General features: G+C 34.2%; 8 protein-coding genes across 8 annotated transcripts; 7 read left to right on the forward strand and 1 right to left on the reverse strand.

Annotated features, from left to right (window-relative positions):
* Nucleotides 1–81: 81 nt before the first annotated feature.
* Nucleotides 82–1,345, forward strand: LOC107398161 (uncharacterized). Its single transcript, XM_015981275.2, has 2 exons — nucleotides 82–961; nucleotides 1,009–1,345. The coding sequence occupies exons 1-2, from the start codon at nucleotides 194–196 to the stop codon at nucleotides 1,264–1,266; spliced, it is 1,026 nt and encodes a 341-aa protein (XP_015836761.1). The 5' UTR covers nucleotides 82–193; the 3' UTR covers nucleotides 1,267–1,345.
* A 45-nt stretch (nucleotides 1,346–1,390) lies between these two features.
* On the forward strand, nucleotides 1,391–2,472 carry Gr5 (gustatory receptor candidate 5). Its single transcript, NM_001366835.1, has 2 exons — nucleotides 1,391–2,182; nucleotides 2,230–2,472. Exons 1-2 carry the CDS (start codon nucleotides 1,391–1,393, stop codon nucleotides 2,470–2,472), a joined length of 1,035 nt encoding a protein of 344 aa, NP_001353764.1.
* Nucleotides 2,473–2,885: 413 nt separating this feature from the next.
* On the forward strand, nucleotides 2,886–3,987 carry LOC100141927 (gustatory receptor). The gene is made up of 2 exons (NM_001145488.2): nucleotides 2,886–3,674; nucleotides 3,727–3,987. The coding sequence occupies exons 1-2, from the start codon at nucleotides 2,886–2,888 to the stop codon at nucleotides 3,985–3,987; spliced, it is 1,050 nt and encodes a 349-aa protein (NP_001138960.1).
* Nucleotides 3,988–4,297: 310 nt separating this feature from the next.
* LOC103313534 (gustatory receptor 58) lies at nucleotides 4,298–5,422 on the forward strand. The gene is made up of 2 exons (XM_008197018.3): nucleotides 4,298–5,089; nucleotides 5,143–5,422. Exons 1-2 carry the CDS (start codon nucleotides 4,298–4,300, stop codon nucleotides 5,413–5,415), a joined length of 1,065 nt encoding a protein of 354 aa, XP_008195240.1. The 3' UTR covers nucleotides 5,416–5,422.
* A 252-nt stretch (nucleotides 5,423–5,674) lies between these two features.
* On the forward strand, nucleotides 5,675–6,801 carry LOC100141703 (gustatory receptor Gr68). Its single transcript, XM_008196860.3, has 2 exons — nucleotides 5,675–6,464; nucleotides 6,512–6,801. Exons 1-2 carry the CDS (start codon nucleotides 5,676–5,678, stop codon nucleotides 6,779–6,781), a joined length of 1,059 nt encoding a protein of 352 aa, XP_008195082.1. The 5' UTR covers nucleotide 5,675; the 3' UTR covers nucleotides 6,782–6,801.
* Nucleotides 6,802–7,168: 367 nt separating this feature from the next.
* LOC107398881 (uncharacterized) lies at nucleotides 7,169–8,293 on the forward strand. The gene is made up of 2 exons (XM_064355317.1): nucleotides 7,169–7,965; nucleotides 8,018–8,293. The coding sequence occupies exons 1-2, from the start codon at nucleotides 7,180–7,182 to the stop codon at nucleotides 8,291–8,293; spliced, it is 1,062 nt and encodes a 353-aa protein (XP_064211387.1). The 5' UTR covers nucleotides 7,169–7,179.
* Nucleotides 8,294–8,533: 240 nt separating this feature from the next.
* Nucleotides 8,534–9,627, forward strand: LOC103313535 (gustatory receptor 60). The gene is made up of 2 exons (XM_008197019.1): nucleotides 8,534–9,313; nucleotides 9,370–9,627. The coding sequence occupies exons 1-2, from the start codon at nucleotides 8,534–8,536 to the stop codon at nucleotides 9,625–9,627; spliced, it is 1,038 nt and encodes a 345-aa protein (XP_008195241.1).
* Nucleotides 9,628–9,642: 15 nt separating this feature from the next.
* Nucleotides 9,643–11,006, reverse strand: LOC656112 (tRNA (adenine(37)-N6)-methyltransferase). The gene is made up of 4 exons (XM_962662.4): nucleotides 10,850–11,006; nucleotides 10,481–10,798; nucleotides 9,903–10,257; nucleotides 9,643–9,846 (listed from the first exon to the last, which is right to left on the reverse strand). Exons 1-4 carry the CDS (start codon nucleotides 10,936–10,938, stop codon nucleotides 9,661–9,663), a joined length of 948 nt encoding a protein of 315 aa, XP_967755.1. The 5' UTR covers nucleotides 10,939–11,006; the 3' UTR covers nucleotides 9,643–9,660.
* Between the last annotated feature and the right edge of the window lie 27 nt (nucleotides 11,007–11,033).

Here is an 11,033-nt window from a genome sequence, read left to right on the forward strand (position 1 = left end):
CAACAGTTATCATTTTTAATTATGTGTAAACATAAACAATAATATTTAGTCGGTGCATTTTAAATGCGAGAGTTGGTTACAAAAGGCCCGCATTATTAAAATTATATGTATTACGGGTCCAAAAAAATTGTTGTGGCAGTTTGACGCCTGATATTTGACTATTGATTGGCCCAATTCTTTGCACCAACTGGACATGACAATACAGTTGTTGAGTTTGATTTGTAAATTTGGGGGTTGGATGGGCTTGACGCCCGTTTCGGTGGAACCGACTGGGTTTTCCCCAAAGGGTTATTCCCTCCTTTGGATCCTCCTGTTCACTCTAGGAGTCACAATTTCGGGGGTTTACAGAACAGACTTTTACAAAAAATTGAGTCCGATGCGACTGATTGTCCAGACTTGTTTGGACTTTCTCTTGTTGGCGCTCAACATAAGCACAATTCTCACCACAGTACGGAAGCAGCAACAATGGGCCCAACTTATCCAAAACTTGAAAGTTGTGGCAACGACTAAAACGAAAGCTTGGTTTTTGCCATTTGTTGTGACTAACATTATTTTTGTGTTATTTCACACGTACGAAGCTTTTGTATGGACTCGAATCATGGGAGTGGCATATTACGAACAATACGCGGTTGAGTTTTTCCAGTTTTATGCCCAATTTATAGTCTACTTTCTGATTTATGCCGTTTTGGAAATGTTGCTTCAAAAATACAAAACCGTAACGTACGTCATGACTGGACAACTCAAAGCCCAAAATTCCAATCTCTTGAAGAGCGTTTGCGCCGATTTGTGCCTCTTATCCGAATGTGTTGATCTCTTCAATAGTCTTTTCGGCTTTTTGGTTTTACTCCTGGTGGCTTTAACAACGCTCCAGCTTTTGATTTACATCCAAGTCATTGTAATCGGAACCAAAAACACAATTGAAACGGTGGCCTACAGTGTGATCTTTATTTTATGGCACATAGTTAGTCGCTTTGCTGTTTTTTCCCTAAATTGCTAGTTGTTTTGTAGGTTGGCACGTTCAGTGGAATTTTTCTGTGTGACTTAATACGGCGTGAAATCGCAAATGTGCAAGTACTGGCGTACAAAATTGAGGCCAAAAGACGAGACAATGAGATAAAAATGTTCGTTAAAATAGTCGATGCCAGTTGTCGTAATTTCACAGCGGCGAGGTTTTTTGAACTGAATCGGCGGACGATTCTTGGGGTTTCCAACGCTGTTATCACCTTCCTGATTGTCATGGTCCAGTTTGAAAACATTACAATTTGAGTGGGAATAGTTGTAATGCATTATGTTAATTAGAAAAGTTTTATCTGTATTTTTATCAAACCATTAAATATTTACCTATTACTTAGTTAATTGTTGTTGTTTTACTGAATTATCACAATTGAAAATGTCCCTAAAACTGGTCAATCTCGTTTTCAAAATTGGCAGTCTGCTAGCACTCACGCCTGCCAAGATTGAAAAAAATGGGCTTGTGTTCCCAACCAAAGCGTACTCATTGCTGTGGGCAGTACTGTTCTCTGGGGCACTGTCTATTACTGCCATATTCAGGAAAGCTTCGTACGAGAAGTTGTCTCCTGTGGTACTTTTTATTCAAGTAGCTGCGGACACAGTTTTGTTCATTTTGAACATTTCCACAATCATTATCACAGCCAGGAAAAAGCAACAATGGAACAGCCTCATCAAAATTTTGAAAACTGTGTCAAATCGCAACGACAAGGGCGATATTTTCTGGTTTTCGCCGTTTCTGGTCGCAAATCTTGCTTTCGTCACAATCGTGACTTACGAAACGTTCGTGTGGACCCAAATAATGGGTGCTGAATTTTTCAAATTGTATGCAGTTGAGTATTTCCAAATGTATGCCCAATTTATCGTATACTATTTAATTTATGTATTTTTAAACTCGATTCTGGAGGGATTCCAACACTTGTCCAAAACAATGTGCAAATACTTAAAACTGCCCAATAGATCAAACAACTTCTCTTTGAAGAAAATAAGGAGCGAGTTTTGTGCGCTGGCAATTTTTGTCGATGTTTTTAATGATATTTTCGGCTGGTTAATTTTACAATCGATAGGATTTACTTTTCTCCAGTTACTGTCATATATGCAACATTTGATTGTGGGAACAGGGCACACAATTCCAACACTTATATACCGACTGAGTTTTATAACGTGGTACATGGTCGGTTTTTAAATATTTTTGATTTGTAATAACTAGACTGGTTTAAGGTTGGGACGTTTAATAGTGTTTTTATTTGTGATTTGATTGAGCAAAAAGTGAAGAACATTCAAATGCTAGTGTACCAGAATGAAGCGGAAGAAGTAAAAATACTGCTAGATGTCATAAATCACTTTCCACACTTCACAGCAGCCAGATTTTTCGATCTGAATCGGAAAACCATCCTTGGGGTGCTGAATGCGCTCTTTACGTTCTTAATTGTGGTGGTTCAATTTGAAAACTTGACCAGTTAAGCTGCAAGTAATCGTGGCAAGTTTAAGACAAGAGAGCACGAATTTTGCTGGACCAGAGAGAAAAGAACATAAAAAAACTAATAATGCGTTATTTACAGTGCAATAATAATAATAATAATATTTATAATAAAATGCTCGATTCTGCTTAGTTTATGAACTGTATTAGTTAATATTGTAATAATAATTGTAAAAAGTGGACAAAGATGATTTTTATGAAAAAACAATGTCCCGAAAACGCATCACAGGTTTATTTGCATGCTAGTTTAAATATTAAAACTGAGTCAAAATGATAGTGATATTGACATCAATCAATGTAATACAAAAATCAATATAGACCTAACAGCGGAATCTATTTATCATACTCTTCTTGACTAACACTTTACACTTTTGGCTCAGACACCATTCAAAGCAGAATGTCATTAAAATTACTAAAACTTGTTTTCAAAATTGGAGGTTTATTTGCAATGTCACCTGCCAGGATTGAGAAAAATGGGCTTGTGTTTCCGTCTAAAGCATACTCCTTGCTCTGGATAATTCTACTCTCAGCAGGAATATCTGTTACTGCTGTGTACCGAACAACTTCGTACAAAACTTTAAGTACTATAGGACTTACGCTACAAGCGTCTACGGACGTTATTTTGTTTATTCTCAATATCTCTACAATTCTGGTTACAATGACAAAGAAAAACAAGTGGAACAAATTCATCGACATTTTAAATTTTTTTAAAAATGGTAGTGAGGACCAGAACGTATTTTGGTTCACACCTTTTCTCGCAACAAATGTCGTTTTCGTCATAGTCATGATTTTCGAAACTTATGTTTGGACACAGATAATGACTGAACTCGATTTTTTCAAACTGTATGCAATTGAGTATTTTCAACTCTATGCACAATTTATAGTTTATTCCATGATTTGTTCATGTTTGAACCTGATTCTAGAGAGCAGTCAAAATATTTACAAAACTATCAATTTTCTGAAGCCTAAACGACTAAACAATTTTCCGTTGAAGAAAATTAAGGGCGATTTCAGGGCATTGGCACAATGTGTGGAAATTTTTAATAACATTTTTGGCTGGCTAATACTACTATCGATTGGATTTACGTTTTTTGAACTATTGACATGTATACAGTATATGATCGTTGGAAAAGGAAACACAGTTCCTGTAATTATATACCGGGTCATGTTTCTTACATGGTTGATGGTTAGTTTTCAAATTATTGCTTCAAACTTAAAAGCTTATTCCGAATTTTAAGGTCGGGACGTTTAACAGTGTTTTCATCTGTGATTCGGTTGAAGAAAAAGTTATGAACATACGAATGGTAGCATATAAAACTGCAGCAAAGTGTGCTGAGGAAACTGAAGACATGAAGAAGCTGTTAAGTGCAATAAACAATTTTCCTCATTTTACGGCCGCTGGATTTTTCGATCTAAATCGAAAAACGATCCTTGGCTTTTTCAATGCTTTTTTGACGTTTTTAATTGTTGCGATTCAATTTGAAAACTTTGAAATGTAAAATTCTAGAATAACTGTTGTGCTTTTTAATTAATTTATTGAAAATCTCTTCTCATACTAATAATTAATAAATGTGCTTAAAAAGACTTAAATTTAATTATCATAGTCCAAAAAAATAATTTACAAGTAACACACATCAATAAAACAAATCACTATTAAGGTCATAAAAAAATTATAAAGTTGCATTTATGTGACTTTGAACATATGAGGATGATATTGATATTATCGAAGGTAATTTAAAAAACATTACAAACAGTGTGAAATTTATTGTTTAAAGTAGGTATTCATCATTCTAGAAAGTTACCTACACAATGTCACTAAAGTTAGTAAATCTTGTCTTCAAGAGTGGAAGTTTGCTCGCACTTACACCTGCCAAGATAGAAAAAAAAAGGCTGTTGTTTCCCGCAAGAGCTTACACTGTGCTTTGGATACTACTATTTTCTACAGGAATATCTGTTTCCGCTGTATTCCGAAAAGCAGATTATGATAGATTAACTACTGTTCAACTCATAATGCAGCTAGTTTCGGATATAATTTTATTTATTCTCAATATCTCTACTGTTGTGATAACAGCAACAAAGAAGCGTCAATGGAACAAGTTGATTGAGATTTTGAAAACATTCAATAATAACAATGAGAAGGAGGAAAGGTTTTGGTTTTCATCGTTTCTGCTAACTCTTGTTGCCTTACTAATAATTTTGAGCTATGAAACTTGGCTTTGGACTTCAATATTGGGTGTTGAATTCTTTAAACTGTACGCAGTGGAATATTTTCAATTTTATTCCCAGTTTATTGTACATTTCTTGATTTATGCATTTTTGAAACTGATACTGGACAGAGTCCAAAATATGTATAAGACAATCAGTCTTTTAAAGGTGCAGTCTTATCGACGAAATAATTTCATTTTGAAGAAAATTAAAAGCGAATTTTGCGCACTGGCAGAGTGTGTAAAGATTTTTAATGATATTTTTGGCTGGTTAATGCTACTGTCGATAGGATTTGCGATTATCGAACAACTGGAAAGTTTACAAATTTTGATCCTCAGGTCACAACAGACAATTGCAATCTTTATATACGATCTTATGATTTTCACATGGCAGATGGTTAGTTGTTTTTTTTTTTAATTTTTTTTTTTAATAAACACTTTATGTTTAAGATCGGCACCTTTGTCAATGTCTTCTTGTGTGATTTGATAGAACAAGAAGTGAGAAAAATAGAACTGGAAGCGCTTCAAATTACAGCAAATTGTGTAGAAGAAAAAGAAATTGAAGAAATGAAAAGTCTTGTAAATATTATAGACCGCTGTTTTCCTCACTTCACAGCTGCCAGGTTCCTTGACATAAACAGAAAAACGATTCTAGGCTCCCTTAGTGCTGTTATTTCGTTTGTAATTGTTACGATTCAGTGTGAAAATTTGAACTTTTCTTAAAAGTTTGTAATATTTAAGTTTAAGTTAAGTGGACAAAGGTGATTCTTATGAAAAAACAATGTCCCGAAAGCGCACCGAAAAATGTGATCACAGGTTTATTTGCATGCTAGTTTAAATATTCAAACTGAGTCAAAATGATAGTGATATTGACATCAATCAATGTAATACAAAAATCAATGTAGACCCAACAGCGGAATCTATTTATCATACTCTTCTTGACTAACACTTTACACTTTTGGCTCAGACACCATTCAAGCAGAATGCCATTAAAATTACTAAAACTTGTTTTCAAAATTGGAGGTTTATTTGCAATGTCACCTGCCAGGATTGAGAAAAATGGGCTTGTGTTTCCGTCCAAAGCATACTCCTTGCTCTGGATAATACTACTCTCAGCAGGAATATCTGTTACTGCTGTGTACAGAACAACTTCGTACAAAACTTTAAGTACTATAGGACTTATGCTACAAGCGTCCACGGATGTTATTTTGTTTATTCTCAATATCTCTACAATTCTGGTTACAGTGACAAAGAAATACGAGTGGAACAAATTCATCGACGTTTTAAAAATTCTTAGAAATGGTAGTGAGGACATGAATGTATTTTGGTTCACACCTTTTCTCGCAACAAATGTCGTTTTCGTCATAATCATGATTTACGAAACTTATTTGGTGATACAGATAATTGGTCCCGATTTTTTCAATTTGTATGCAATTGAGTATTTTCAACTCTATGCACAATTTATAGTTTATTCCATGATTTATTCATGTTTGAACATGATTCTGGACAGCATTCAAAATATTTCCAAAGCCATCAATTCCCTGAAGCCTAATCGACTAAACAGTTTTCTTTTGAAGCAAATTAAGAGCGATTTCAGGGCATTGTCACAATGTGTGGAAATTTTTAACAACATTTTTGGCTGGCTAATACTACTATTGATTGGATTTACGTTTTTTGAGCTACTGAGAAGTGTACAAGTTATGATCATGGGAACAAGAAACACAACAGTTGCAACGGTTATAATACGGTCCATGTTCATTATATGGCTGATGGTTAGTTTTCAAATAGCTTCAAACAAAATCTTATTAAGGAGTTTAAGGTCGGGACGTTTAACAGTGTTTTCATCTGTGATTCAGTTGAGCAAAAAGTTATGAACATGCAAATGGTAGCGTACAATACTGTAGCAAACTGTGCTGAAGGAAGAGAAACTGAAGAAATGAAGAATCTGATATATGCTATAGACCACAATTTTCCCCACTTTACGGCCGCCGGATTTTTCAAGCTAAATAGGAAAACGATTCTTGGCTTTTTCCATGCTCTTTTGACCTTTCTAATTGTTGCGATTCAATTTGAAAACTTTAAAATGTAAAGTTGAAACTGTTGTACCTTTTAATTAATTTATAATCTCATAATAATAAATGTGCTTAAAAGGACTGGTACTTAAATTTAATTGGGAGCCGAGTGTGATCATTACCACAAAGTATTTTGATTCTTATTTATGTAAAATGATCCGGAAAATCGATTGACGCCGAAAAAATCGCCAAATTCCCACTAGATTTTTAGTTATGAATGTTTTTAAATTTTACAAAAAACAACGAAAAATATTATGACCACAGAATTTTGTGCGTGCTAGTTTAAATATTTAAACTGAGTTAATTCCCGAGTAATAATGATATCAATCAAATGTAATGCAAAAATCAATATAGACCTAACAGCGGTGTCTATTTATTATAGGTACTCTTCACCCAGACACCATTCAAAAGCAGTATGTCATTAAAATTAATAAATCTCATTTTCAAAATTGGAGGTTTATTTGCAATGTCACCTGCCAAGATTGAGAAAAATGGGCTTGTGTTTCCGTCTAAAGCATACTCCTTGCTCTGGATAATACTACTCTCAGCAGGAATATCTGTTACTGCTGTGTACAGAACAACTTCGTACAAAACTTTAAGTACTATAGGACTTATGCTACAAGCGTCCACGGATGTTATTTTGTTTATTCTCAATATCTCTACAATTCTGGTTACAATGACAAAGAAATACGAGTGGAACAAACTCATCGACATTTTAAAAATTCTTAAAAATGGTAGTGAAGACCAGAATGTATTTTGGTTCACACCTTTTCTCGCAACAAATGTCGTTTTCGTCATAATCATGATTTACGAAACTTATTTTGTGATACAGATAATTGGTCCCGATTTTTTCAATTTGTATGCAATTGAGTATTTTCAACTCTATGCACAATTTATAGTTTATTCCATGATTTATTCATGTTTGAAAATGATTCTAGAAAGCATTCAAAATATTTCCAAAGCTATCAATTCCCTGAAGCCTAATCAACTAAACAATTCCCCGTTGAAGAAAATTAAGAGCGATTTCGGGGCGTTGGCACAATGTGTGGAAATTTTTAATAACATTTTTGGCTGGTTAATACTACTATTGATTGGATTTACGTTTTTTGAACTACTGACTTGTATACAGTATATGATCGTTGGAAAAAGAAACACACTTCCTGCAATTATATTCCGGGTCATGTTTCTTACATGGTTGATGGTTAGTTTTCAAATTATTGCTTCAAACTTAGAAGCTTATTCTGAATTTTAAGGTCGGGACATTCAACAGTGTTTTCATCTGTGACTCGGTTGAGCAAAAAGTTATGAACATACAATTGGTAGCTTACAAAATTGTAGCAAACTGTACTGACGACAGAGAAATTAAAGAAATGAAGAAACTGATAAATGCCATAAACGACAATCTTCCTCACTTTACGGCGGCTGGGTTTTTCGATCTGAATCGAAAAACGATCCTGGGTTTTTTCAACGCTCTTTTGACGTTTTTAATTGTTGCGATTCAATTTGAAAACTTTAAAGTGTCATTTTGATGTCTTTTAAATTAATTTTGAATCTCATCAGTTTATTAAGTACAGTTCATTAACACATCAAATAAATAAATAATAGACGCTAAAAAATAAAACTTTACATGTAACTACTAGTACGTGCAACCTTAAATAAGCGAGGGTGTTGTTGATTTTATCGAAAGTGATTTAAAAATCGTTACAAACAGTAAAAATGTTTAAAACTGTTCATCGTTTTAGCACGATCAGATTCAAAATAAATCAATAATGTCATTAAAGTCAGTAAATCTTGTCCTCAAAATTGGAAGTTTGTTAGCACTTACACCTGCCAAGATAAAAAAAAATAGAGTCTTGTTTCCATCAAAAGCCTACGCATTTTTTTGGATAATACTATTCTTGACAGGAGTATCTGTTTCCGCATTTTACAGAAAAGCTCTGTATGAAGAATATAGCACTATTAGAATTATTCTGCAAGTAGCTACGGATATTATCTTACTGATCTTAAATATCTCGACTATTGTGATAACAAGAATTAAAAAGCATCAATGGAACAAGTTCATACGGATTTTGCAAACTCTTAAAAGTAACAAGGAAAGTTTTTCTTTTTTACCTTTTTTTATAACAAATGTTGTTTTGATGATAATGCTTACATACGAAACTTATCTTTGGAGTTCAATAATGGGAGTCGAATACTACGAAATGTATGCGGTGGAATATTTTCAAACGTACGCCCAGTTTATTGTTTACTATTTGATTTATGCGTTTTTGAACCTGATACTGGACAGAGCCGAAAATCTATCGAAAAAAGTCAGCTTTTTGAAGCTAAATCGGCTCAATTTTAATTTGAAGAAAATAATTAAAAGCGACTTTTGCGCACTGGCAGAATGTCTAGATACTTTCAATGATATTTTCGGCTGGTTAATCCTACTCTTGATTGGATTTTGTCTTCTCCAACAATTAACATATTTGCACAACTTGATCATCCAGCCAGAAATCCAAGAAGTTAAAATTATAATATACGAGATAATCTATATTACGTGGCACATGGTCAGTTGAGCGTTTCTCATTTTTTTTTTTTTTAATAAACAAGGATTAACTTTAAGGTCGGCACGTTTAGTAGCGTTTTCATCTGTGACCTCATACAACAAAAAGTTAGAAACATAGAAACTGCAGCCAGTAGTAGTGACGAGAACGAATTTAAAGAAAGTAAAAAGCTACGAAATGTTATTGTAAACGACCATTTTCCCCACTTTACAGCCGCACAATTTTTCGATCTGAACAGAAAAACGATTCTTGGCGTATTTAATGCTCTCGTTACGTTTGTAATTGTTGCGATTCAATTTGACAGCGTTGGGGTTTAAAAATAAAACAAATAATAAGTTAAGACAAATATTTTATTTATCGTTACAAGCTGTTACTTCATGAACTGTTACTGTGTGAGACTCATCATCAAATTTACAACAAATTTGTAAATTACACATACGAAACGTGTAATAGTGCCCAGTCCATTTCGCCCTTAAATAAACAGACCGGGGATCCTCCCTCAGCACTTTTTCAATGTCTGCTTTAACGTCCCTACCCTAAAAAATATATTTATTGCAATTTAACCACATTTCGGAATTGTATCATCTATTACATCCGTTTTGTAGTCATTCAATTGAACTAACGCAATTTCTTCAAAAACTACTCTCAGAGTTTTCACAGTCGAATTGCCAATCCAGTGTGGCACTCTAACATGGTCTTCTGGTGTATCATATTGAGGAATGTATGGTTTTATGTCAAGAACTGGAGTTTCATCAACAACATCAACGCCAGAAAAATAAACATTGCTTCCTTCAATTTTGTCGATTTTTACCAGTGATAAGCCAATAGGATTAGGCCTATGAGGTGATCTACTAGCAAAAACCCCTGTTCTTTCACCATTCAAACGCGGAGGGGCTACTTTTGCTTTTTTATGAGCCGCTTTGTTCTTATGGAAATGAAACAAAATCCTAAGCAAAAAACCTGTTTGGAATTGTTCGTTTTATTATAATACTCTAGTGAAAAAACGATTGCAATTTGAAAAACTGGTACTTTTGTTTTTCAATGTTGCTAATCATTTATCTCACATGTTGGCAACGATTTACCTTAGAAATTTCTGCCAGGTCGACCAACTTACACCCATGAAAATCGCCATTTCGGCAAATCGTTGCCATTTGATACAAAATTACGAACCACATATGTGAAAAGTCTTGCAAACCCTGCAATGTGTGGTCCGGATTCGTAAAAACGTCATCATTTAACGATAATTTCGCGACTGAGTCTGAACAAATGGTTGGTTGTCGGGGGGTTCCCCTCTTTTCAGGGAACTGTGTTCTTATAACACCAATATTTTGCATTTTTATTTCCGTGTTTGTACTTGGTGGTTTTTCACTAGCAATTGGTGGCGACTCTGCTTGGGTTTTGCACCCCAAACAGCGCCAACTTTGTAAAACGTTTTTGATTTTGTCATATTCTTTTTGCTGTATGAACGTTAACGCCTTTAGTTGCTTACTGAAAATGTTTTTTCATTATGTTTGAGCAGGAAATATGGTTAAAAGCTACCGTAAATTGTTAATTTCACGCCGGGCTAGGCCTAACTGATTTTCAAGATTTTTTATTAACTCTTCTTTTTCACAAGTAAGGGATGACATTTTTTACCATTAACATAACCTTATAAACCAAGTTATTCTAGACAACCAGTAAAACTCGTAGTTCTAAAAACAACCACAGAGGTCCCTTCTATAGA

Source organism: Tribolium castaneum, chromosome 3 (assembly GCF_031307605.1).
Source record: "Tribolium castaneum strain GA2 chromosome 3, icTriCast1.1, whole genome shotgun sequence".
Taxonomy (NCBI): domain Eukaryota; kingdom Metazoa; phylum Arthropoda; class Insecta; order Coleoptera; family Tenebrionidae; genus Tribolium; species Tribolium castaneum.

Excerpts from the sequence above, each read along its gene's own strand:
- LOC107398161 (XM_015981275.2), top strand. The coding sequence starts at position 194 with ATGACAATACAGTTGTTGAGTTTGATTTGTAAATTTGGGGGTTGGATG. Across the intron at positions 962-1,008 it reads TCTTTATTTTATGGCACATA|GTTGGCACGTTCAGTGGAAT; the intron begins GTTAGTCGCTTT and ends GTTGTTTTGTAG.
- Gr5 (NM_001366835.1), top strand. The coding sequence starts at position 1,391 with ATGTCCCTAAAACTGGTCAATCTCGTTTTCAAAATTGGCAGTCTGCTA. Across the intron at positions 2,183-2,229 it reads GTTTTATAACGTGGTACATG|GTTGGGACGTTTAATAGTGT; the intron begins GTCGGTTTTTAA and ends GACTGGTTTAAG.
- LOC100141927 (NM_001145488.2), top strand. The coding sequence starts at position 2,886 with ATGTCATTAAAATTACTAAAACTTGTTTTCAAAATTGGAGGTTTATTT. Across the intron at positions 3,675-3,726 it reads TGTTTCTTACATGGTTGATG|GTCGGGACGTTTAACAGTGT; the intron begins GTTAGTTTTCAA and ends CCGAATTTTAAG.
- LOC103313534 (XM_008197018.3), top strand. The coding sequence starts at position 4,298 with ATGTCACTAAAGTTAGTAAATCTTGTCTTCAAGAGTGGAAGTTTGCTC. Across the intron at positions 5,090-5,142 it reads TGATTTTCACATGGCAGATG|ATCGGCACCTTTGTCAATGT; the intron begins GTTAGTTGTTTT and ends TTTATGTTTAAG.
- LOC100141703 (XM_008196860.3), top strand. The coding sequence starts at position 5,676 with ATGCCATTAAAATTACTAAAACTTGTTTTCAAAATTGGAGGTTTATTT. Across the intron at positions 6,465-6,511 it reads TGTTCATTATATGGCTGATG|GTCGGGACGTTTAACAGTGT; the intron begins GTTAGTTTTCAA and ends AAGGAGTTTAAG.
- LOC107398881 (XM_064355317.1), top strand. The coding sequence starts at position 7,180 with ATGTCATTAAAATTAATAAATCTCATTTTCAAAATTGGAGGTTTATTT. Across the intron at positions 7,966-8,017 it reads TGTTTCTTACATGGTTGATG|GTCGGGACATTCAACAGTGT; the intron begins GTTAGTTTTCAA and ends CTGAATTTTAAG.
- LOC103313535 (XM_008197019.1), top strand. The coding sequence starts at position 8,534 with ATGTCATTAAAGTCAGTAAATCTTGTCCTCAAAATTGGAAGTTTGTTA. Across the intron at positions 9,314-9,369 it reads TCTATATTACGTGGCACATG|GTCGGCACGTTTAGTAGCGT; the intron begins GTCAGTTGAGCG and ends ATTAACTTTAAG.
- LOC656112 (XM_962662.4), bottom strand. The coding sequence starts at position 10,938 with ATGTCATCCCTTACTTGTGAAAAAGAAGAGTTAATAAAAAATCTTGAA. Across the intron at positions 10,799-10,849 it reads CGTGAAATTAACAATTTACG|TAAGCAACTAAAGGCGTTAA; the intron begins GTAGCTTTTAAC and ends AAACATTTTCAG. Across the intron at positions 10,258-10,480 it reads CAAGACTTTTCACATATGTG|GATTTTGTTTCATTTCCATA; the intron begins GTTCGTAATTTT and ends TTTTTTGCTTAG.